The sequence below is a fragment of the Pseudophryne corroboree genome, chromosome 4 (genome assembly GCF_028390025.1).
Source record: "Pseudophryne corroboree isolate aPseCor3 chromosome 4, aPseCor3.hap2, whole genome shotgun sequence".
Taxonomy (NCBI): domain Eukaryota; kingdom Metazoa; phylum Chordata; class Amphibia; order Anura; family Myobatrachidae; genus Pseudophryne; species Pseudophryne corroboree.
Window position 1 is genome coordinate 919709625 of NC_086447.1, and position 27041 is coordinate 919736665.

General features: G+C 50.0%; 1 protein-coding gene across 7 annotated transcripts in view; it reads right to left on the bottom strand.

Moving 5' to 3' along the window:
• The window catches only part of DNAH14 (dynein axonemal heavy chain 14), a 427754-nt gene that overhangs the window by 182454 nt on the left and 218259 nt on the right, over window positions 1-27041 (bottom strand). For all 7 annotated transcript variants that reach the window (XM_063919003.1, XM_063919002.1, XM_063918999.1 and 4 more), the window contains exons 35-42: window positions 21676-21847; window positions 20716-20805; window positions 17841-17960; window positions 16905-17093; window positions 14495-14585; window positions 13340-13557; window positions 10780-11032; window positions 6946-7060 (exon numbers count right to left, since the gene is read on the bottom strand). In XM_063919003.1, the coding sequence (XP_063775073.1) occupies window positions 6946-7060; window positions 10780-11032; window positions 13340-13557; window positions 14495-14585; window positions 16905-17093; window positions 17841-17960; window positions 20716-20805; window positions 21676-21847 (1248 nt within the window). The remainder of the gene's footprint in view (window positions 1-6945; window positions 7061-10779; window positions 11033-13339; window positions 13558-14494; window positions 14586-16904; window positions 17094-17840; window positions 17961-20715; window positions 20806-21675; window positions 21848-27041) is intronic.

Below are 27041 nucleotides of genomic sequence, written 5' to 3' on the forward strand. Positions count from 1 at the left end.
CCTGCCGCAATGTATAAAAAGGGGAATGCCTGCCGCAATGTATGAAAAGGGGGGAATGCCTGCCGCAATGTATGAAAAGGGGGGAATGCCTGCCGCAATGTATGAAAAGGGGGGAATGCCTGCCGCAATGTATAAAAAGGGGGGAATGCCTGCCGCTATGTGTAAAAAGGGGGGACTGCCTGCCGCTATGTGTAAAAGTGGGGGACTGCCTGCCGCAATGTGTAAAAAGGGGTAATCTGCCTGCCGCTATGTGTACAAAGGGGTAATCTGCCTGCCGCTATGTGTACAAAGGGGTAATCTGCCTGCCGCAATGTGTAAAAATGGGGATGCTGTCTGCCGTTATGTGTAAAAATAAGAATTTACTTACCGATAATTCTATTTCTCGGAGTCCGTAGTGGATGCTGGGGTTCCTGAAAGGACCATGGGGAATAGCGGCTCCGCAGGAGACAGGGCACAAAAGTAAAGCTTTCCGATCAGGTGGTGTGCACTGGCTCCTCCCCCTATGACCCTCCTCCAAGCCAGTTAGGTACTGTGCCCGGACGAGCGTACACAATAAGGGAGGAATTTTGAATCCCGGGTAAGACTCACACCAGCCACACCAATCACACCGTACAACTTGTGATCTAAACCCAGTTAACAGTATGATAACAGCGGAGCCTCTGAAAAGATGGCTCACAACAATAATAACCCGATTTTTGTAACTATGTACAAGTATTGCAGATAATCCGCACTTGGGATGGGCGCCCAGCATCCACTACGGACTCCGAGAAATAGAATTATCGGTAAGTAAATTCTTATTTTCTCTATCGTCCTAGTGGATGCTGGGGTTCCTGAAAGGACCATGGGGATTATACCAAAGCTCCCAAACGGGCGGGAGAGTGCGGATGACTCTGCAGCACCGAATGAGAGAACTCCAGGTCCTCCTTAGCCAGGGTATCAAATTTGTAGAATTTAGCAAACGTGTTTGCCCCTGACCAAGTAGCTGCTCGGCAAAGTTGTAAAGCCGAGACCCCTCGGGCAGCCGCCCAAGATGAGCCCACCTTCCTTGTGGAATGGGCATTTACATATTTTGGCTGTGGCAGGCCTGCCACAGAATGTGCAAGCTGAATTGTATTACACATCCAACTAGCAATAGTCTGCTTAGAAGCAAGAGCACCCAGTTTGTTGGGTGCATACAGGATAACAGCAAGTCAGTTTTCCTGACTCCAGCCGTCCTGGAACATATTTTCAGGGCCCTGACAACATCTAGCAACTTGGAGTCCTCCAAGTCCCTAGTAGGTGCAAGGCACCACAATAAGCTGGTTCAGGTGAAACACTGACACCACCTTAGGGAGAGAACTGGGGACGAGTCCGCAGCTCTGCCCTGTCCGAATGGACAAACAGATATGGGCTTTTTTGAGAAAAAACCACCAATTTGACACTCGCCTGGTCCAGGCCAGGGCCAAGAGCATGGTCACTTTTCATGTGAGATGCTTCAAATCCACAGATTTGACTGGTTTTAAACCAATGTGATTTGAGGAATCCCAGAACTACGTTGAGATCCCACAGTGCCACTGGAGGCACAAAAGGGGGTTGTATATGCAATACTCCCTTGACAAACTTCTGGACTTCAGGAACTGAAGCCAATTCTTTCTGGAAGAAAATCGACAGGGCCGAAATTTGAACCTTAATGGACCCCAATTTGAGGCCCATAGACACTCCTGTTTGCAGGGAATGCAGGAAACGACCGAGTTGAAATTTCTTTGTGGGGCCTTCCTGGCCTCACACCACGCAACATATTTTCGCCACATGTGGTGATAATGTTGTGCGGTCACCTCCTTTCTGGCTTTGACCAGGGTAGGAATGACCTCTTCCGGAATGCCTTTTTCCCTTAGGATCCGGCTTTCCACCGCCATGCCGACAAACGCAGCTGCGGTAAGTCTTGGAACAGACATGGTACTTGCTGAAGCAAGTCCCTTCTTAGCGGCAGAGGCCATAAGACCTCTGTAAGCATCTCTTGAAGTTCCGGGTACCAAGTCCTTCTTGGCCAATCCGGAGCCATGAGTATAGTTCTTACTCCTCTACGTCTTATAATTCTCAGCACCTTAGGTATGAGAAGCAGAGGAGGGAACACATACACCGACTGGTACACCCACGGTGTTACCAGAACGTCCACAGCTATTGCCTGAGGGTCTCTTGACCTGGCGCAATACCTGTCCCGTTTTTTGTTCAGACGGGACGCCATCATGTCCACCTTTGGTATTTCCCAACGGTTTACAATCATGTGGAAAAAACTTCCCGATGAAGTTTCCACTCTCCCGGGTGGAGGTCGTGCCTGCTGAGGAAGTCTGCTTCCCAGTTTCCATTCCCGGGATGAAACACTGCTGACAGTGCTATCACATGAATTTCCGCCCAGCGAAAAGTCCTTGCAGTTTTTGCCATTGCCCTCCTGCTTCTTGTGTCGCCCTGTCTGTTTACGTGGGCGACTGCCGTGATGTTTTTCCCACTGGATCAATACCGGCTGACCTTGAAGCAGAGGTCTTGCTAAGCTTAGAGCATTATAAATTTACCCTTAGCTCCAGTATATTTATGTGGAGAAAAGTCTCCAGACTTGATCACACTCCCTGGAAATTTTTTTCCTTGTGTGACTGCTCCCCAGCCTCTCGGGCTGGGCTCCGTGGTCACCAGCATCCAATCCTGAATGCCGAATCTGCGGCCCTCTAGAAGATGAGCACTCTATAACCACCACAGGAGAGACACCTTTGTCCTTGGATATAGGGTTATCCGCTGATGCATCTGAAGATGCGATCCGGACCATTTGTCCAGCAGATCCCACTGAAAAGTTCTTGCGTGAAATCTGCCGAATGGAATTGCTTCGTAGGAAGCCACCATTTTTACCAGGACCCTTGTGCAATGATGCACTGTTTTTAGGAGGTTCCTAACTAGCTCGGATAACTCCCTGGCTTTCTCTTCCGGGAGAAACACCTTTTTCTGGACTGTGTCCAGAATCATCCCTAGGCACAGCAGACGTGTCGTCGGGATCAGCTGCGATTTTGGAATATTTAGAATCCACCCGTGCTGTTGTAGCAGTATCCTAGATAGTGCTACTCCGACCTCCAACTGTTCCCTGGACTATGCCCTTATCAGGAGATCGTCCAAGTAAGGGATAATTAAGACGCCTTTTCTTCGAAGAAGAATCATCATTTCGGCCATTACCTTGGTAAAGACCCGGGGTGCCGTGGACAATCCAAACGGCAGCGTCTGAAACTGATAGTGACAGTTCTGCACCACGAACCTGAGGTACCCTTAGTGAGAAGGGCAAATTTGGGACATAGAGGTAAGGATCCCTGATGTCCCGGGACACTATATAGTCCCCTTCTTCCTGGTTCGTTATCACTGCTCTGAGCGACTCCATCTTGATTTGAACCTTTGTAAGTGTTCAAAAATTTTTTTTTAGAATAAGTCTCACCTAGCCTTCTGGCTTCAGTACCACAATATAGTGTGGAATAATACCCCTTTTCTTGTAGTAGGAGGGGTAATTTAATTATCACCTGCTGGGAATACAGCTTGTGAATTTTTTCCCATACTGCCTCCTTGTCGGAGGGAGACCTTGGTAAAGCAGACTTCAGGAGCCTGCGAAGGGGAAACTTCTCGACATTCCAATCTGTACCCCTGGGATACTACTTGTAGGATCCAGGGGTCCTGTACGGTCTCAGCGCCATGCTGAGAACTTGTCAGAAGCGGTGGAACGCTTCTGTTCCTGGGAATGGGCTGCCTGCTGCAGTCTTCTTCCCTTTCCTCTATCCCTGGGCAGATATGATCTTATAGGGACGAAAGGACTGAGGCTGAAAAGACGGTGTCTTTTTCTGCAGAGATGTGACTTAGGGTAAAAACGGTGGATTTTCCAGCAGTTGCCGTGGCCACCAGGTCCGATGGACCGACCCCAAATAACTCCTCTTCCTTTATACGGCAATACACCTTTGTGCCGTTTGGAATCTGCATCACCTGACCACTGTCGTGTCCATGACATCTTCTGGCAGTTATGGACATCGCATTTACTCTTGATGCCAGAGTGCAAATATCCCTCTGTGCATCTCGCATATATAGAAATGCATCCTTTAAATGCTCTATAGTCAATAAAATACTGTCCCTGTCAAGGGTATCAATATTTTTAGTCAGGGAATCCGACCAAGCCACCCCAGCTCTGCACATCCAGGCTGAGGCGATCGCTGGTCGCAGTATAACACCAGTATGTGTGTATATACTTTTTATGATATTTTCCAACCTCCTGTCAGCTGGACCTTGAGGACGGCCCTATCTATAGACGGTACCGCCACTTTTTTGATAAGCGTGTGAGCGCCTTATCCACCCTAAGGGGTGTTTCCCAACGCGCCCTAACTTCTGGCGGGAAAGGGTATACCGCCCATAATTTTCTATCGGGGGGAACCCACGCATCATCACACACTTTATTTAATTTATCTGATTCAGGAAAAACTATGGTAGTTTTTTCACATCCCACATAATACCCTCTTTTGTGGTACTTGTAGTATCAGAAATATGTAACACCTCCTTCATTGCCTTTAACGTGTGGCCCTAATAAGGAATACGTTTGTTTATTCACCGTCGACACTGGATTCAGTGTCCCTGTCTGTGTCTGTGTCGACCGACTAAAGTAAACGGGCGTTTTAAAACCCCTGACGGTGTTTTCGAGACGTCTGGACCGGTACTAATTGTTTGTCGGCCGTCTCATGTCGTCAACCGACCTTGCAGCGTGTTGACATTATCACGTAATTCCCTAAATAAGCCATCCATTCCGGTGTCGACTCCCTAGAGAGTGACATCACCATTACAGGCAATTGCTCCGCCTCCTCACCAACATCGTCCTCCTACATGTCGACACACACGTACCGACACACAGCACACACACAGGGAATGCTCTGATAGAGGACAGGACCCACTAGCCCTTTGGAGAGACAGAGGGAGAGTTTGCCAGCACACACCAAAAACGCTATAATTATATAGGGACAACCTTATATAAGTGTTTTCCCTTATAGCATCTTTTTTATATATTTCTAACGCCAAATTAGTGCCCCCCCTCTCTGTTTTAACCCTGTTTCTGTAGTGCAGTGCAGGGGAGAGCCTGGGAGCCTTCCCTCCAGTCTTTCTGTGAGGGAAAATGGCGCTGTGTGCTGAGGAGATAGGCCCCGCCCCTTTTTCGGCGGCCTCGTCTCCCGCTCTTAACGGATTCTGGCAGGGGTTAAATATCTCCATATAGCCTCCGGAGGCTATATGTGAGGTATTTTTAGCCAAAATAGGTATTCATTTGCCTCCCAGGGCGCCCCCCTCCCAGCGCCCTGCACCCTCAGTGACTGCCGTGTGAAGTGTGCTGAGAGGAAAATGGCGCACAGCTGCAGTGCTGTGCGCTACCTTTAGAAGACTGAGGAGTCTTCTGCCGCCGATTCTGGACCTCTTCTTACTTCAGCATCTGCAAGGGGGCCGGCGGCAAGGCTCCGGTGACCATCCAGGCTGTACCTGTGATCGTCCCTCTGGAGCTGATGTCCAGTAGCCAAGAAGCCAATCCATCCTGCACGCAGGTGAGTTCACTTCTTCTCCCCTAAGTCCCTCGTTGCAGTGATCCTGTTGCCAGCAGGACTCACTGTAAAATAAAAAACCTAAGCTAAACTTTTCTAAGCAGCTCTTTAGGAGAGCCACCTAGATTGCACCCTTCTCGGCCGGGCACAAAAATCTAACTAACTGGCTTGGAGGAGGGTCATAGGGGGAGGAGCCAGTGCACACCACCTGATCGGAAAGCTTTACTTTTGTGCCCTGTCTCCTGCGGAGCCGCTATTCCCCATGGTTCTTTCAGGAACCCCAGCATCCACTAGGACGATAGAGAAAAGGGGACGCTGTCTTCCGCTATGTGTAACAAGGGCACGCGGTCTGCCGTTATGTGTAACAAGGGCACGCTGTCTGCCGTTATGTGTAACAAGGGCACGCTGTCTGCCGTTATGTGTAAAAAGCGTACGCTGTCTGCCGCTATGTGTAACAATGGCACGCGGTCTGCCGTTATGTGTAAAAGCGTACGCTGTCTGCCGTTATGTGTAAAAAGTGCACGCTCTCTGCCGTTATGTGTAAAAAGGGGGACGCTCTCTGCCGTTATGTGTAAAAAGGGCACGCTGTCTGCCGTTATGTGTAAAAAGTGCACGCTGTCTGCTGTAATGTGTAAAAAGAGGAATCTGTCCGCTGTAAGGTGTAAGAGGGTCTCTACCTGGTGTAGTGGTGCTACTGTGCGACGTAATTTGAATAATGGAGACTACTGTGCACCGTTTTATGAAATGGTATTATTTTGTGGCCACACCCCTTCCTCACGAAGCCACGCCACTATGTATTTTTGCGCGCGCCTACGGCGCGCACTGCCCCTGTTTTACATGCAGGGGTGGGGCTCCGATGCCGTTTCTTGCACACAGTGCTAAAATGTCTAGTTACGGCACTGTTGCTAGGTATCCATTTCTCTGGCCCTGAGCAGGTCCTCCTCACCAGATCCTCTCCAGGGGTGAGGGGGTGGACTTGGATGGGATGTGTGTGTGTGGGGATATGTGGGGGGCCCAAAGCATTTTGTCACACCTGGGCCCACCGCTCGCTTGTTCCGCCACTGCATATGATATATATACACATGTGTATATATATATGTATGCATGTTTAACATGAGATATATATATATATATATATACATATATATACACATGCACATATATACATACACACATATACACACACACAGATACACTAGTTTACGGACCCAGCATATACTGGGTCACCTCAGTCCCCAACCCCGTGCTTGGCTCCACCCAGTTCTGGAACCCCCCCATGCAAATCCTGCGTTTGCCACTAACCATAGCACATTTTATTTTTTTACCGAGATCATTTCAGTTACAGAAAGTGGAAATGTTAATGTAGCTGTGTAACCTTTTCATCAGGCTCCCGGTCAGGCTCGGGGAGTATAACGCCCGGGTGTCGCTGGTAGACTGCGTCTCGTGAACGTTTGATAACGAGGAAAGTTTCTCATTCAGGTCATGATTCACTATGAAGAATAAATCAGGTAAAATGTAACAAGCAAATTACAAACATGAACTTCATTCTATACAGAGACGAGCTGTACGCCCCAGTGACAGAAGGCGCACCCGAGGCACGCCGCGCAAAACATGCCGCTGTGCATACATTATGGTGCTGTCTAATTATCCAGCTCATGCTGACATTGCTGTAAAACTGATATTATATGTACACAGATAAATGTGAGCTGTTCCCTGCTACTGGCTGTGGCGGCTGCCGATACAGGTATACGCTGTTATTTTATTACCCGATAATAGACGCAGCTATAAAACGGAACGATTGCATTATTTTCTCTGTATTATGGGAATGCAGATTCATGCACTGACACTGGTGCAATGTCACTTATGTTGGAGCTGCAGCATAGCAGAACTTTATTATGACTGTGGGGTAAATTTACTAAGGTGGGAGATTTTTAGAACTGGTGATGTTGCCCATGGCAACCAATCAGATTCTACTTACCATTTATCTAGCTGCTTCTAGCAGATAATAGATATAATCTGATTGGTTGCTATGGGCAACATCACCAGTTCTACAAATCTCACACCTTAGTAAATTTACCTCTGTATGTTTATATTGTATGTGGACATTTAATATTGATTAACCATGCAACAGGACTGCAACTGGGGTGGGGTGGGGGGGGCTCCAAATTACTGCCTTGCCCCGGGTGACAAAAATCCTAGTTTCGGCCGCGCATGCGATTAACCACTTGTGCACAGCTACATGCAGATTTTGGCACACACAGTCACATATACGATGCAGAAATTATTACAAACAATAAAACTGCACTGGACTAGCAATACTAAATAAAGCTATATATGTATACAGATATAACAATGCACAGTATATACTGGATGTATATCACAGGATACTTGTACTAAATATCCCTGTAGTAATGCAACTAACACTGTCTAAACAACATGTAGAATACTTAAGTGTCCTGTAAATGCACAGCGCTGATGACGCAGGCGGCTTTACAGAGGAGGCATCACCAAGCAGTCCCAGAATCAGCGCAGCTCTGTGTAATGGCGCCCAGACGCTGACAGGGAGTGATGGAGAGAGAGAGATGCAGCTCCAGGGTGGGAACATCTGCTGTAGATGGCGCCTGGGGCTGGGGGAGGGGCTACAGGTCAGAGCCTTATCCCCTCTGCTGGACTTCACCACCGGGTACTATGGAGCCTACACTAAATGGATTTTAGTAAATCCGATCTGTGCTCCTTGCCCTGGTGGATATAGTGGGGTCCATGCCCGGCCACACTGTCCACGTCAGCGGCGCGGTCTCTCTCCGGAGACCGCGACCGGTTCGCAATTTCGGCAGGTCCCGCCTGGGGGACACTCTTACCTCCTCCTTTTGATGCGGCCACGCGATCCTGGAGAGCAGCGGCGGTGTGTGTGCCTGATGAGACCGGAGCGCCTCCGTTGTAAGTACCCGGCAACCAGGGTGCGGCAGTATACAGCGCCGCTGGGGGAGGTGATGGAGCCGCAGCACAGAATGTCAGCATAGCATACACAGCATCTAGTGCCTGTGCTGCGGCCCTTGAAGTCTTCTTTCTTCTTATTAGGGCTGCCTAGCGCAGTTCCCCCTCTTAGTGACCTGCACTGCAGGCACCAACTTACAAACTGAGCTCCAGTGCCTGGAGGCGGGATATAGAGGAGGCGGTGCAGTACATCCTGGTAACAGTCAAAGCTTTAGCATGTTGGTGCCTCGGATCAAGATCCAACTCTACACCCCAATGTTATTCCCTGTGGAATACCAGTGTACCCCGCTGCAGAAAGTGCTATAATAATGTGCTATGGTCTGTCCTATCTCCAACATGTATGGGTAGTGGGATCGGAAGTAAGCCTGTATATTAAACAGTATTCTATTTCATTTCAGCAGATTACTAGTTACCAGCCCGTCAAAATGACGGGACAACATAACAGTAATGTCAGCGCCGGTGGCTGTGCGCGCCCGAACGGAGCAACACTTGAATTGCTTAGTTGGGTGCCATCTAGTGGCCCCTGGCGCACACAACACTTGAATTCCCCCCCATAAAGGTGAGGAGCAGCGTTAGCCTTTTTTTTTTATATAGGATGAACCTGATTAAAGGTTACTGACATGTACATAAGACACTGCGGAGTAAAGTAAAGTTTGATGGTGGTTTTGGAGCAGCTATAATACCACGCAATGGGCCTAATTCAGACCTGATAGCAGCAGCAAATTTGTTAGCTAATGGGCAAAACCATGGGGATAATTCAGACCTGATCGCTCGCTAGCTATTTTTTGCAGCGCTGCGATCAGATAGTCGCCGCCTATAGGGGAGTGTATTTTCGTTTGCAAGTGTGCGATCGCATGTGCAGCCGAGCGGTACAAAAAAGTTTTGTGCAGTTTCTGAGTTGCCCAGAACTTACTCAGCCGCTGCGATCACTTCAGCCTGTCCGGGGCCGGAATTGACGTCAGACACCCGTCCTGCAAATGCTTGGACACGCCTGCGTTTTTCTAACCACTCCCAGGAAACGGTCAGTTGCCACCCACAAACGCCCTCTTCCTGTCAATCTCCTTGCGATCGCCCGTGCGAATGGATTCTTCATAAAACCCATCACTCAGCAACGATCCACTTTGTACCCGTACGACGCCCGTGATCATTGAGGTCCATACGCAAGCGCAGTAGTGACCTGATTGCAGCGCTGCACAAAAAGCTAGCGTGCGATCAGGTCTGAATGACCTTTGTTAGCAGTTGGGCAAAACCATGGCCCTCATTCCGAGTTGTTCGCTCGGTAAATTTCATCGCATCGCAGCGATTTTCCGCTTAGTGCGCATGCGCAATGTCCGCACTGCGACTGCGCCAAGTAAATTTGCTATGAAGTTAGGATTTTTACTCACAGCTTTTTCTTCGCTCAGGCGATCGTAGTGTGATTGACAGGAAATGGGTGTTTCTGGGCGGAAACAGGCCGTTTTATGGGCGTGTGGGAAAAAACGCTACCGTTTCCGGAAAAAACGCAGGAGTGGCTGGAGAAACGGGGGAGTGTCTGGGCGAACGCTGGGTGTGTTTGTGACGTCAAACCAGGAACGACAAGCACTGAACTGATCGCAGATGCCGAGTAAGTCTGAAGCTACTCAGAAACTGCTAAGAGGTGTGTAATTGCAATATTGCGAATACGTCGTTCGCAATTTTAAGATGCTAAGATTCACTCCCAGTAGGCGGCGGCTTAGCGTGTGCAATGCTGCTAAAATCGCCTTGCGAGCGAACAACTCGGAATGACCTCCCATGTGCACTGCAGGTGGGGCAGATGTAACATGTGCAGAGAGAGTTAGATTTGGGTGGGTTATATTGTTTCTGTGCAGGGTAAATACCGGCTGCTTTATTTTTACACTGCAATTTAGATTTCAGATTGAATACATCCCACCCAAATCTAACTCTCTCTGCACATGTTACATCTGCCCCACCTGCAGTACTCATAGTTTTGGCCATTAGCTAACAAATTTGCTGCTGCGATCAGAGCTGAATTAGGCCCAATGCCCGTGCGATACACATGTATAATACATCGGTAGATAATAAGCTATTTCTACGTGTGTGTGTTCGGAGGCGCCTGCTCTGTATCCTCACTGCTTTATATGTTCTTTGATTTTACCAATGCATTGTTTTTTTGTGACACATTCTATTATAACAGATGCACTTTATGTATCCACAGAATGATAAACCAGGTCCTTACGCTCTCCGAAGCCGCCGTTTCCGCTCATGAAATCAATGAAAGCATCTAGAATCTTGCACAGGTTCATTACAGGCACCAAGTCTTGCACAGGAAAAGGTAAGTGGCTTTTATGCCTGTGGATGAATTTTATTCCTTCATCCACACTGGTAGCGATCAAGGTGTTCAAGCACTGCACGCCCGTCAGCGGGACCTTGGTGGATATCTTAGATACCCAAGAACTAAGGAAGGGCTTCCACCCCAGATCAACTGGGTCCTGTAAAGGAAGATGTCAGAATGAGACTCTGCTCAGGACATTCCAATAAACACAACTGAAGTAAAACGTGCAGAGCCGGATTAAGGGAGAGGCGACAGGGGCGGTCATCCCAGAGGGCACCCACACATTAGGGGCCCCCACACACAGCAGTTTTTACTTCTCTGGCGGCTGAGTTGTGCTGTCGCCGGTGGGGTCGTAAGAGTTCAGCGAGTCTTGTGGGTTGGTGAGGGGAAATCCCACAAGACAATGGATGAATGGATGGGATGCCACTGCTCATGGTGTTTCGGCGCTGGTCCTATCTTGGCTGGTGCTTCGTATACGGACTATGTTTGGCTGCTACTCCTGCGGGGGTACTGTGTTCGGCTGCTACTCTGGGGGAGTGAAGTCTGCGTGCAACTGTACACCGGTGGTGGTGGTGGTGGTAGTGGTGGGAAGGGGGGGTTCTGTGTGTGGCTGCTACTACCTGGGGGGTTCTGTGTTCGGCTGCTACTCTGGGAGAAGGGTAGTCTGCATGCGGCTGCTACTCCTGGGGGGTTCTGTATGCGGCTGCTACTCCTGGGGGGTTCTGTGTTCGGCTGCTACTCCAGGGGGAGGGAAGGCTGCATGCGGCTGCTACTCCTGGGAGGTTCTGTGTGTGGCTGCTACTACATGGGGGGTTCTGTGTTCGGCTACTACTCCAGAAGGAGGGAGGTCTGCGTGCGGCTGCAACACCTGGGGGGTTCTGTGTGTGACTGCTACTACTTGGGGGGTTCTGTGTTCGACTGCTACTTCGGGAGGAGGGTAGTCTGCATGCGGCTGCTACTCCTGGGGGGGTTCTGTGTTCGGCTGCTAATCCGGAAGGAAGGGAGGCTGCATGTGACTGCTACTCCTGGGAAGTTCTGTGTGCAGCTGCTACTCCCGGGGGGTTCTGTGTGCAGCTGCTACTCCTAGGGGGTTCTGTGTTCGGCTGCTACTCCGGGGAGAGGGGAGGCTCCATGCGTCTGCTACTCCTGGGGGGTTCTGTGTGCGGCTGCTACTCCTGGGGGGGGGCTCTGTGTGTGGCTGCTACTCCGGGGGGAGCGGAGGCTTCATGCGGCTGCTACTCCTGGGGGGTTCTGTGTGCGGCTGCTACTCCTGGGAGGTTCTGTGTGCGGTTGCTACTCCTGGGGGATTCTGTGTTCGGCTGCTACTCCGGGGGGAGGGGAGGCTGCATGTGGCTGCTACTCCTGGGGGGTTCTGTGTCTGGCTGCTACTCCTTGGGGGTTCTGCGTGCGGCTACTACTCTGTGAGAAGGGGAGTCTGCATGCGGCTGCTACTCCTGGGGGGGTTCTGTGTGTGGCTGCTACTCCTGGGGGGTTCTGTGTTCCGCTGCTACTCCTGGGGGGAGGGGAGGGGAGGCTGCATGCGGCTGCTACTACTGGGGGGTTCTGTGTGCAGCTGCGACTCCGGGAGAAGGGGAGTCTGTATGCAGCTGCTACTCCTGGGGGGTTCTGTGTGCGGCTGCTACTTCTGAGGGGTTGTGTGTTCGGCTGCTACTCCTGGGGAGAGGGGAGGCTGCATGCGGCTGCTACTCCTGGGGGGTTCTGTGTGCGGCTGCGACTCCGGGAGAAGGGGAGTCGGCATGCGGCTGCTACTCCTGGGGGGTTCTGTGTGTGGCTGCTACTCCTGGGGGGTTGTGTGTTCGGCTGCTACTCCTGGGGGGAGGGGAGGCTGCATGCGGCTGCTACTCCTGGGGGGTTCTGTGTGCGGCTGCTACTCCTGGGGGGTTCTGTGTTCGGCTGCTACTCCTGGGGGATTCTGTGTTCGGCTGCTACTCTGGGGGGAGGGGAAGCTGCATGTGGCTGCTACTCCTGGAGGGGGGGGGGGGGGGGTTGTGTGCGGCTGTTACTCCTGGGGGGTTCTGTGTTCAGCTGCTACTCCGGGGGGTGGGGGCACTGCATGCGGCTGCTACTTTTGGGGGGTTCTGTGTGCAGCTGCTACTGGGGGGGGGGGGGGACTACATGGGGGACAGTGAGTGACTACTGACCAGTGGAAACGGCTACTAAAAGTAGTGTGTGTGTAGCTCATACTTATATCAAATACTGTATACATTTATATAGGGGATAAAGCACCCTCAGCTGTACATGACATGGATATCAGAGAGTCCCAGACACTATATAACGGAACGCGGCCACAGTGTTTTTATACATAATTAGATGTCCGAGCCGTATCCATTTACAGCACAGGTAGGAAACAGAAATAAAACAACGACCCACAACATTGAGAATAACAGTAATGATAGTAGTAGCTGAAGAGAGCGCAATACTGTGTAAGAATCACTGGTCTCACCATGTAGACCATGGCACAACGGCTGACGGTAGCTGGACTGGCTTGTGATAGACTGTCCACCTCAAATATCATCCTCATTCCTTGCGGAAGCCGAATTCTCTCACTGTTGGCCAGGCAAAGCGTTCTTGTGTCATCGAGAACAGTGTTGAGGTTCTCCACCCACATCGTGTCCACTGGTCCATCCAGGATTATCCAATACCAGTCTGGGACTGCATCTCCTAAAAAGCACATTGTGCATATTTGCTACTAGCCAGTATATGGCAAAAATGATTATGCTATATAACGAAGAAAATCAGAAGTGACGCAGGATTCACGTAAAATACCAGCACGAGATCTAGTTACGATGAATCTTAGGCTCCACTGCCCAGTGTTATGGCCTTCTACTAAGACGTGCAGATGTAGGTTACGTGTATATAACAGTCCCTTCTCCCCTATACAGTCACAGCGTTGCCATTTTCTGTTTAAATTACCGCACACAATGCCATTGATAAAACTGACCAACCATTGTACCAGGGTGTAACTACCATAGCTGGCACGGGTCCAGATACTAAGGGGCCCACATGTAATAAGGATGACACCCAAGACTGCGAGAGAGGTGCCACAGGTAGACCATAACAACAGGTGCCCATGGTTTTAGGCTAGATAGGTGTGTGCGGCTTGTTCACTCACTGGTCTGGTTGCGCTTGCTCCACAGGCGAGTTGCACTATATCATATGATGCCTCAATGACCTCTGGAGGAGGTAGAGCTAACACTCACTCTCCACAGACGTGTTACAAACAGAAGGACCTACCACTAACCCTAATGCTGCCAGGACCATTGCCGAATTTATTACACCGACTGAAGGACAATGTTTTGGGGATAACATACAAGCAGACGAGAACGGGCAAAAGTCATTCACCTCTATATAGAATATTTTTATACCTAATTAATAAACTTCAGTATATTTACAACAAAACAAATAAATAATAAACCTTAATAAATAGTTTTGCAATGAAACTAATAACTATAGGGTATAATTACTTGCAGTAGGGGCTCAGGTAGCATCATAGCAGGCTAATTGTGACTTTTATAAATGACTGATAATTATGTTATATATAAATGAAAGTCTAGCTCTTTTAGTACATTGTGTAATGCAGTGTTTGGGGTACACTTACCTCTAGGTTGGGGTGTTACACTGTCAGAAAAATCCTCATTTTCAGCCTTGGGAATGTCATTTAAACCCTTCATATTGTTTTCATTGTTGAGCTGTTACAAATAACAGTTATAATAAATAACAGGTAATAATACTGTACCCTGTGATACACCTAACCATGGACACTGCCATGAGGTCCCACCGCCTGTGTGATACTACAGAGGACTCTGTGATACACCTAACCCTGGACATTGCCATGTGGTCCCACCGCCTGTGTGATACTACAGAGGACTCTGTGATGCACCTAACCCTGGACATTGCCATGAGGTCCCACCGCCTGTGTGATACTACAGAGGACTCTGAGACAGACCTAACCATGGATATTGCCATGAGGTCCCACCGCCTGTGTGATACTACAGAGGACTCTGTGATACACCTAACCATGGACATTGCCATGAGGTCACACTGCCTGTGTGATACTACAGAGGACTCCGTGACACACCTAACCCTGGACATTGCCATGTGGCCCCACCGCCTGTGTGATACTACAGAGGACTCTGTGATACACCTAACCATGGACATTGCCATGTGGCCCCACCGCCTGTGTGATACTACAGAGGACTCTGTGATACACCTAACCCTGGACATTGCCATGAGGTCCCACCACCTGTGTGATACTACAGAGGACTCTGTGATACACCTAACCCTGGACATTGCCATGTGGTGCCACTGCCTGTGTGATACTACGGAGGACTCTGTGATACACCTAACCCTGGACATTGCCATGGGGTCCTACCGCCTGTGTGATACTACAGAGGACTCTGTGATACACCTAACCCTGGACATTGCCATGGGGTCCTACCGCCTGTGTGATACTACAGAGGACTCTGTGATACACCTAACCCTGGACATTGCCATGGGGTCCTGCTGCCTGTGTGAAACTACAGAGGACTCTGTGAAACACCTAACCCTGGACATTGCCATGAGGTCCCACCACCTGTGTGATACTACAGAGGACTCTGTGATACACCTAACCCTGGACATTGCCATGAGGTCCCACCACCTGTGTGTGATACACCTAACCCTGGACATTGCCATGAGGTCCCACCACCTGTGTGATACTACAGAGGACTCTGTGATACACCTAACCCTGGACATTGCCATGAGGTCCCACCACCTGTGTGATACTACAGAGGACTCTGTGATACACCTAACCCTGGACATTGCCATGTGGTGCCACCGCCTGTGTGATACTACAGAGGACTCTGTGATACACCTAACCCTGGACATTGCCATGAGGTCCCACCGCCTGTGTGATACTACGGAGGACTCTGTGATACACCTAACCCTGGTCATTGCCATGTGGTCCCACCCCCTGTGTGATACTACAGAGGACTCTGTGATACACCTAACCCTGGTCATTGCCATGTGGTCCCACCCCCTGTGTGATACTACTGAGGACTCTGTGATACACCTAACCCTGGACATTGCCATGTGGTGCCACCGCCTGTGTGATACTACAGAGGACTCTGTGATACACCTAACCCTGGACATTGCCATGAGGTCCCACCGCCTGTGTGATACTACGGAGGACTCTGTGATACACCTAACCCTGGTCATTGCCATGTGGTCCCACCCCCTGTGTGATACTACGGAGGACTCTGTGATACACCTAACCCTGAACATTGCCATGTGGTGCCACCGCCTGTGTGATACTACAGAGGACTCTGTGATACACCCAACCCTGGACATTGCCATGAGGTCCCACCGCCTGTGTGATACTACAGAGGACTCTGTGACACATCTAACCCTGGACGTTGCCATGGGGTCCCACCACCTGTGTGATACTACAGAGGACTCTGTGATACACCTAACCCTGGACGTTGCCATGGGGTCCCACCGCCAGTGTGATACTGTAAACACATGTACAAGTTTTTGTTTTAAAACGTCCTGATGGAGGGAGGAATATTCTGCCCCTGTGCTCTAAATCACTCCCAGTACTGGTGCCTGGTAAAGAGTAATATTGACAGGTAAGATGCACTAGTCCTGGGTGACTAGTCCTCGGTGACCCATAATTATATGTCCCATGCCACTTAAGATCTAGCACCAGTGAATTGTTAAGCCTGGGGATGACTGGGCAACCTCATTCAGAGTCTGGGGCAAGCAAGAATCAATTTGTTCCTGGAACTAACCATGTTGCAATGCAAGGGGGGTATATGCCTTATTTTATTGCATGCAGGGAAAATACTGGCTGCTTTTGCATGTAGCACACAAATACTGGGCAGATTTGTCTTTACACTGAAATTTAGCATTAAGCCAGAACATTTACCTTCCTAACCCTACATCTCTGCACATATTACACCTGCCCCACCTGCTGAATCAGGATCGCCGTGAGCACCTAGACGGTGTACGGGGATTTATAGCACACTCACTTGTGGTGCAGACAAATCGGTTGTTCCACTCCCTTTAGATGACTGCTGTGTAAACGTCCGTACAGCGGAGGCCAGGAGCCCATCTGACCACTCCATGGTGTTAGGGTCGATCTCTCCGTACAGTTCTCCGAGGGTCACGCACTTGGGGTTGATGATGAAGGTTTCCACTTTCCCTTTCTTCATAACGTTCTTGCAGTTGGATGCAACAACATTGATTTAATACACAGAAACACTAATGACAGAGAATAACCTGACAGCCAGCTTCCACCTGTCCTCCCTCTGCTTATCCTTCGGAGACTTTCTACTAGTCTCCCAGTCCTCTCTGTGTGTAGAAGGGCCATCATAGGTAGCCTAGCTAGGAACACACTCTATGGTGTACTGATCTGTTAGATTAATTATGGCAAACATGTGGCACTCTTCATAGACAAATGCAGGGGGGGGGGGGGAGAAGAGGGGGTTCCAGTTGCCCAGAAGAGATATCAGTCTCTTTCTTTCACTACATGTCACTACATTATTTTAACACAGCACTGAGGTTAAGGGTAAGGTGCGGCCCTTCTGAAGGTTAGAGGTCCGCCCATGTGACCCTACAGTGCATCACTGTAACCTTCCATGCAAGAAAGAGGGATAGATGTCTAGTTATTGAAAGTTACTCTGACTACACTACATTTAGATGTGTCAATTTCCCTGATCCTCCACATAATGGGGGAGATGTATCAAGTTGTGGAGAGACATAAAGTAGAGAGGTTGCCCAAAGGAACCAATCAGACTCTAAATGTCATTTTAAAGACTGTTCTAGATAAATGACAGCAGCTGATTGGATGCTTTGGGCAACTTCTCCATTTCTGTCTCTCCTAGGCTTGATACATCGCTCCCATATGTAAACTGAAAGCTGCAGAGAAGATTGCTGAATGTAAAGAAGAATAAACATGTAATTACAAGTGGAGAGCTTCTGTCCATGGGAACGGTGGGCAAATGTACCAACGCCTTCTCCAAAATCCTCCTCACCGCCGTCTTCCCTCCTCCGGTGGGACCCACCAGCATTACTCCATGACGAGCCTGCAAGTAGTGTCATCCACACAGCAATCACCATAAACCAAGTGTACAAATAATTCTCACCATCAGAGTGCACCTCTCCCCCACGCACAGGGGGAATTCAATTGTTTTGTGGACGCCCATCGGAGTAATTCAATTGTTCTCCTCCTTGGGCGCGATTTCTGTGTGTGCCCAGAAGTGACAGGTTTAGCAGCGCTAGCCCGTCTAAAGTACGGGTGTGAGTACCCAAATTCCCGTTTGGGCACCCAAAGTACAGTGTTATCGCATATATCAGCTCACCAACTCAGGAGGCTACGAGTGGAAAGGTTTCCTCAATGACAAAGGGGCAGACTAGATAGGCCAAGTGGTTTTTATCTGCTGTCAAATTCTCCCGAACGGAGCAACAATTGAATTGCTTTGTTTGGTGCCATCTAGTGGCAGTCGAAGGGTACAACAATTGAATCGCCCCCACAGTGTCTCAGTGTTGCAAATGGTTTCTAGCAAATTGCTGGGCTACATTCTTTTGAAAGTTGGCTTTTGCAAACAAAATGTAAGACGTGATATCACTGGTATCTAGTCATTTCATAGACTGCTTCTCCCCGTATTCACTAATAAGACTCTCCGCCCACCCCATATTCTGTACCGAGACCCTCCATCAGTCCCCACATTCTGTAATGAGACACTCCACCAGCCCCCATATCCTGTAATGAGACCCTCCACCAGTCCCCATATCCTGTAATGAGACCCTCCACCAGTCCCCATATTCTGTAATGAGACCCTCCACCAGTCCCCATATTCTGTAATGAGACCCTCCACCAGTCCCCATATTCTGTAATGAGACCCTCTGCCAGCCCCCATATTCTGTAATGGAACACTCCATCTGTCCCCATATTCTGTAATGAGACCCTCCACCAGTCCCCATATTCTATAAAGAGACCCTCCGCCAGTCCCCAAATTCTGTAATGAGACTCTCCACAGGGTCCCCATATTCTGTAATGAGACACTCTGCCCATGCCCATATTCTGTAATGAGACTCTCCACCAGTCCCCATATTCTGTAATGAGACCCTCCACCAGTCCCCATATTCTGTAACGAGACCCTCCACCAGTCCCCATATTCTGTAACGAGACCCTCCACCAGTCCCCATATTCTGTAACGAGACCCTCCATCAGTCCCCATATCCTGTAATGAGACCCTCCACCAGTCCCCATATTCTGTAACGAGACTCTCCACCAGTCCCCATATTCTGTAACGAGACCCTCCATCAGTCCCCATATCCTGTAATGAGACCCTCCACCAGTCCCCATATTCTGTAACGAGACCCTCCGACCATACCCATATTCTGTAATGAGACCCTCCACCAGTCCCCATATTCTGTAATGAGACCCTCCACCAGTCCCCATATTCTGTAACGAGACCCTCCGACCATCCCCATATTCTGTAATGAGACCCTCCACCAGTCCCCATATTCTGTAATGAGTTCCTCCACCAGTCCCCATATTCTGTAATGAGACCCTCCACCAGTCCCCATATTCTGTAACGAGACCCTCCCCCAGTCCCCATATTCTGTAACGAGACCCTCCATCAGTCCCCATATCCTGTAATGAGACCCTCCACCAGTCCCCATATTCTGTAATGAGACCCTCCACCAGTCCCCATATTCTGTAATGAGACCTCCACCAGTCCCCACATTCTGTAATGAGACCCTCCACCAGTCCCCATATTCTGTAACGAGACCTCCACCAGTCCCCATATTCTGTAATGAGACCCTCCACCAGTCCCCACATTCTGTAATGAGACCCTCCACCAGTCCCCATATTCTGTAATGAGACCCTCCACCAGTCCCCATATTCTGTAATGAGACCCTCAACCAGTCCCCATATTCTGTAATGAGACCTCCACCAGTCCCCACATTCTGTAATGAGACCCTCCACCAGTCCCCATATTCTGTAACGAGACCTCCACCAGTCCCCATATTCTGTAACGAGACCCTCCACCAGTCCCCATATTCTGTAATGAGACCCTTTGCCAGTCCCCATATTCTGTAACGAGACCCTCTGCCCATCCCCATATTCTGTAACGAGACACTCCACCATCTCCATATTCTGTAATGAGACCCTCCACCAGTCCCCATATTCTGTAATGAGACCCTCTGCCCATCCCCATATTCTGTAATGAGACCCTCCACCAGTCCCCATATTCTGTAACGAGACCCTCTGCCCATCCCCATATTCTGTAACGAGATACTCCACCATCTCCATATTCTGTAATGAGACCCTCCACCAGTCCCCATATTCTGTAATGAGACCCTCTGCCCATCCCCATATTCTGTAATGAGACTCTCCATCAGTCCCCATATTCTGTAACGAGACCCTCCACCAGTCCCCATATCCTGTAACAAGACCCTCCACCAGTCCCCATATTCTGTAATGAGACACTCCACCAGTCCCCATATTCTGTAACGAGACCCTCCACCAGTCCCCATATTCTGTAATGAGACCCTCCACCAGTCCCCATATTCTGTAATGAGAGCATCCACCAGTCCCCGTATTCTGTAATGAGACCCTCCACCAGTCCCCGTATTCTGTAATGAGACCCTCCACCAGTCCCCATACTCTGTAATGAGACCCTCCACCAGTCCCCATATTCTGTAACGAGACCCTCCGACCATCCCCATATTCTGTATTGAGACCCTCCGACCATCCCCATATTCTGTAATGAGACCCTCCGACCATACCCATATTTTGTAATGAGACCCTCCACCTACAGGTACCCTTACCACGATCTGATGATAGAACTGAATGACCTTCTGTGTCTGACTCTCCCAGGGCTGGAGACACAGTTCGTGCAGAGCCGCCGATATTGCCTTCTATAAACACAGAATAAAATACACATAGTGTTGCACGCTGCAGAAACAGAATGGAGGATGATTTGAATAAATGCTTATGGCTGTGATTCCGGGTTCCGCTGAAAGCGCGGTAATGAGGCAGGAGGGCAATTACAGAGGAAACTGCCTAAATAAAGGAATGCCTTGTACTGCTGTAAAATCAGATTCTAGGCGCCGTGTCCTCGCCGGTGACATAAAGACGCACAACAGATGCATATATGAGATAAATGTGGACATTACCTTTCTTACACCAGTAGCAATGCGCAGGCTATAAATAGCTGGAACATACTGTAGCGGTTTATTTAGTAAATATCCTTCTTACCAGGATATAGAGGTCAGCTATGAATGCGCTGTGTTCCAGAATGTGCCCCCAGCTTTGCACAGTAGGAGGCAGCACCTTCACAGCTAGACCGGGGGGTATACAGTGCCCAGACATGGCACTAGCCTGGTGCACAAGACAAGGCTGGTCCTTCTCTTCTACTCCTTCCATCTTCTGCTCAGCTGGGGCCGGACTGTCCTGATGCTCTACCCCGCCAGGGCACTGTCTACTCAGTGGTGTGTGTGGTGTTGCTGTATCTGTACAGTGGGGGGGGGGGGACTTGGGGGCACCTTAGTGTATAATGCCAGGTGCGCTCCCTCCTTGCATGTGCCATGTGGCTGCCCCCTCTCTCACGTTATTGTATAACATTTGCCAACACTCCTGGTGGACATATAATCATCTTTATTACGGTTCCTGGTAGATGATATGTCAAACAGTTACAGCTGCATAGTACATATATACACGCAGTACGAGTATATACGCAGAGTAATACATTGCTCGCTGGAAAGTCAGAACTGCAGTTACTGTGTTACCTCCAATCTCTTGGTGTTTGTTTTCTCTTGGGCGACGCCTGGAAAGAGGTCGGCCATGATGCTTTCAAAGAGAGGAACATCTTCAGCCAAAAATTTGGGCAAATTTGCTTCTTTTAAGGCACTAATTATAATCAGAGTCTCATCGTCAAGGGTAAGTCGCGTCTTCTTCTCTCTGAGTGTAAAGAGAACGTCAATCGTCATTCTGCAGGTGCGGCTGATACTGTAACACAAGCTACCATGTACTGTATAGACTGAGGGCAGGGAAATACATACACATATACAGAACAGAACCAGCAATGTGCGTCACCCGTGCTTACTGCCATAACCCTAGTATAATACCCCAGCCATGCCCTAGTATAATACCCCAGCCATGCCCTAGTATAATACCCCACGCATGCCCTAGTATAATGCCCCAGCCCTGCCCAAGTATAATGCCCCAGCCATGCCCTAGTATAATGCCCCAGCCATGCTCTAGTATAATACCCCAGCCATGCCCTAGTATAATGCCCCAGCCATGCCCTAGTATAATGCCCCAGCCATGCCCTAGTATAATACCCCAGCCATGCCCTAGTATAATGCCCCAACCATGCCCTAGTATAATTCCCCAGCCTTGCCCTAGTATAATGCCCCAGCCATGCCCAAGTATAATACCCCAGCCATGCCCTAGTATAATACCCCACGCATGCCCTAGTATAATGCCCCAGCCCTGCCCAAGTATAATGCCCCAGCCATGCCCTAGTATAATGCCCCAGCCATGCTCTAGTATAATACCCCAGCCATGCCCTAGTATAATGCCCCAGCCATGCCCTAGTATAATGCCCCAGCCATGCCCTAGTATAATACCCCAGCCATGCCCTAGTATAATGCCCCAACCATGCCCTAGTATAATGCCCCAGCCATGCCCTAGTATAATGCCCCAGCCATGCCCAAGTATAATGCCCCAGCCATGCCCTAGTATAATGCCCCAGCCATGCCCTAGTATAATACCCCCAGGCATGCCCTAGTATAATGCCCCAGCCATGCCCTAGTATAATACCCCAGGCATGCCCTAGTATAATGCCCCAGCCATGCCCTTGTATAATGCCCCATACATGCCCTAGTATAATGCCCCAGCCGTGCCCTAGTATAATACCCCAGCCGTGCCCTAGTATAATACCCCAGCCGTGCTCTAGTATAATACCCCAGCCGTGCTCTAGTATAATGCCCCAGCCATGCCCTAGTATAATGCCCCATCCATGCCCTAGTATAATACCCCAGCCATGCCCTAGTATAATACCCCAGCCATGCCCTAGTATAATGCCCCAGCCATGCCCTAGTATAATGCCCCAGCCATGCCCTAGTATAATACCCCAGCCGTGCTTTAGTATAATACCCCAGCCGTGCCCTAGTATAATGCCCCAGCCATGCCCTAGTATAATGCCCCATTCATGCCCTAGTATAATACCCCAGCCATGCCCTAGTATAATACCCCAGCCATGCCCTAGTATAATGCCCCAGCCATGTTCTAGTATAATACTCCAGCCATGTTCTAGTATAATACCCAAGCCATGCCCTAGTATAATGCCCCAGCCATGCCCTAGTATAATGCCCCAGCCATGCCCTAGTATAATGCCCCAGCCATGTTCTAGTATAATACCCCAGCCATGTTCTAGTATAATACCCAAGCCATGCCCTAGTATAATGCCCCAGCCATGCCCTAGTATAATGCCCCAGCCATGCCCTAGTATAATGCCCCAGCCATGCCCTAGTATAATGCCCCAGCCATGTTCTAGTATAATACCCCAGCCATGCCCTAGTATAATACCCCAGCCATGCCCTAGTATAATGCCCCAGCCATGTTCTAGTATAATACCCCAGCCATGTTCTAGTATAATACCCCAGCCATGTTCTAGTATAATACCCAAGCCATGCCCTAGTATAATGCCCCAGCCATGCCCTAGTATAATGCCCCAGCCATGCCCTAGTATAATAACCCCAGCCATGTTCTAGTATAATACCCCAGCCGTGCTCTAGTATAATGCCCCAGCCATGCCCTAGTATAATGCCCCATCCATGCCCTAGTATAATGCCCCATCCATGCCCTAGTATAATACCCCAGCCATGCCCTAGTATAATACCCCAGCCATGCTCTAGTATAATACCCCAGCCGTGCTCTAGTATATTGCCCCAGCCATGCCCTAGTATAATGCCCCATCCATGCCCTAGTATAATGCCCCATCCATGCCCTAGTATAATACCCCAGCCATGCCCTAGTATAATACCCCAGCCATGCCCTAGTATAATGCCCCAGCCATGCCCTAGTATAATGCCCCAGCCATGCCCTAGTATAATATCCCAGCCGTGCTTTAGTATAATACCCCAGCCGTGCCCTAGTATAATGCCCCAGCCATGCCCTAGTATAATATCCCAGCCGTGCTTTAGTATAATACCCCAGCCATGCCCTAGTATAATGCCCCAGCCATGCCCTAGTATAATATCCCAGCCGTGCTTTAGTATAATACCCCAGCCATGCCCTAGTATAATGCCCCAGCCATGCCCTAGTATAATGCCCCATCCATGCCCTAGTATAATACCCCAGCCATGTTCTAGTATAATACCCCAGCCATGTTCTAGTATAATGCCCCAGCCATGCCCTAGTATAATATCCCAGCCGTGCTTTAGTATAATACCCCAGCCATGCCCTAGTATAATGCCCCAGCCATGCCCTAGTATAATGCCCCAGCCATGCCCTAGTATAATGCCCCATCCATGCCCTAGTATAATACCCCAGCCATGTTCTAGTATAATACCCAAGCCATGCCCTAGTATAATGCCCCAGCCATGTTCTAGTATAATACACACCTGGGTCACACACACTGTAGGGCACACTCACAGTACCTGGGTCACACACACTGCAGGGCACAATCACAGTACCTGGGTTACACACACTGTAGGGCACACTCACAGTACCTGGGTCACACACACTGCAGGGCACAATCACAGTACCTGGGTCACACACACTGCAGGGCACACTCACAGTACCTGGGTCACACACACTGGTCACACACACTGCAGGGCACACTCACAGTACCTGGGTCACACACACTGGTCACACACACTGCAGGGCACACTCACAGTACCTGGGTCACACACACTGGTCACACACACTGCAGGGCACACTCACAGTACCTGGGTCACACACACTGCAGGGCACACTCACAGTACCTGGGTCACACACACTGGTCACACACACTGCAGGGCACACTCACAGTACCTGGGTCACACACACTGCAGGAACACACTCACAGTACCTGGGTCACACACACTGGTCACACACACTGCAGGGCACACTCACAGTACCTGGGTCACACACACTGGTCACACACACTGCAGGGCACACTCACAGTACCTGGGTCACACACACTGGTCACACACACTGCAGGAACACACTCACAGTACCTGGGTCCCACACACTGCAGGGCACACATATTGTGGGAACACACACACTACAGGGCACACTCACCGTGCCTGGGTCACACACACTATGGGGCACACTCACAGTGCCTGGGTCACACACATTGTGGGAACACACACAGTGCCTGGGTCTCACACACACACACACACACACACACACACACACACACACACACACACACACACACACACACACACACACACTACAGGACACACTCTTAGTGCCTGGGTTACACACACTGCAGGGCTGGGCACAGTACCTGGGTCACACACACTACAGGGCACACTCACCGTGCCTGGGTCACACACACTATGGGGCACACTCACAGTGCCTGGGTCACACACATTGTGGGAACACACACAGTGCCTGGGTCTCACACACACACACACACACACACACACACACACACACACACACACACACACTACAGGACACACTCTTAGTGCCTGGGTTACACACACTGCAGGGCTGGGCACAGTACCTGGGTCACACACACTGCAGGGCACACTCACTCACAGTGCCTGGGTCACACACACTGGTCACACACACTGCAGGGCACACTCACAGTACCTGGGTCACACACACTGGTCACACACACTGCAGGAACACACTCACAGTACCTGGGTCACACACACTGCAGGGCACACTCACTCACAGTGCCTGGGTCACACACACTGTGGGACACACTCACATTCTCCAGACTAAAGGCCCTCGTACACTAGGACGATAACGTGCCTTTTGGCATGATAGCGAGGCATTGGGCCGGTGTGTGCGGTCAGCTTACTGTTATAATCTTAGACGCGCTCCCAGGGGTCGTAATCAGGCTTTTCAGATCCTACCTGCAGCCGGTGAGATCTGGCCCTGTCGTATGCGATCTCATGTTAGCACAATGTGAGTGAGGTGATCTGGACTCATGATATCGTGAGTCCAGGAGCTGCCGGCGTCTGGCGGGGAGCTGAAGTGGTCGCATGCGATACCTTGTTCTAGTGTATGGGCGTCATTACACCCCATCCTGCTGGCTTGGGATGAACTGCGCAGAAGGGTGACAGTAAAGCGTCCTACAGTGCAGCACGTCCGTGGGGGCTTCTGCAGCCGTACAGGGAGCAACTTCCCGAACACTGATTCCCATTGTAGGCAGAACGCTGCAGGTGTGTCCGGCCGTTATACTGTATCTGCACAATCCGGCTACTTTGAGGAGATATAAATTTAGATTACGTTTTATTAAACAAAATTATTCTATGGGCGATATTCAAATGTTATATCGCGCCCGATCTCCTGTATAAAGTGATATGAGATCGTGGACCGATATTCAATTGATCTTTTTATCACTCCCAATCGCACCGATAGATGTTTTGTTTAGTTGCATAAAGCAGCTAAACCCGACCAAAGTGCTGGGCGCGATCGCAAAAAAGTGACGTTTATGTGCCCAAACAGGTCACTTTTCGCATATTTCAGCTCGCCACCCAGCAACAATTGAATAGCTCCATTTGGGCGCCACCTACTGGCTGACAGCGGAAAAACAATTGGATTCCACCCTCTGGACCTCAGAAATGGACGCAGATCGTTGCATCTGCAGAAAGATCTGCGTCCATCTCCTCAAATGCTGGGGGCCGCCCAGCACAGGGCAAGGCCGCCCAACATGTGTGGCGCAGCCTCACAAATTGCGGATACATCAATTTAAGGTCGCCACCTGTCTGCACAGCCAGGCTGCCTGGCACCATTTGTTTATTGGAGTGGCTGCGTGTGACATCACACAGAACGCTGCCAGCATGCCCTTCGTTTGGCCTGCTGCAACACTTCAACGCTGTTTTGCCGCACCCTCGATTGCCGCCACTGTCCATCCCCTTGCGGCTGGGTCCTGAAGGATGCAGAGGAAAGGTGAAGGGTCGCGTACTCGCACTGTGGTTGGTGC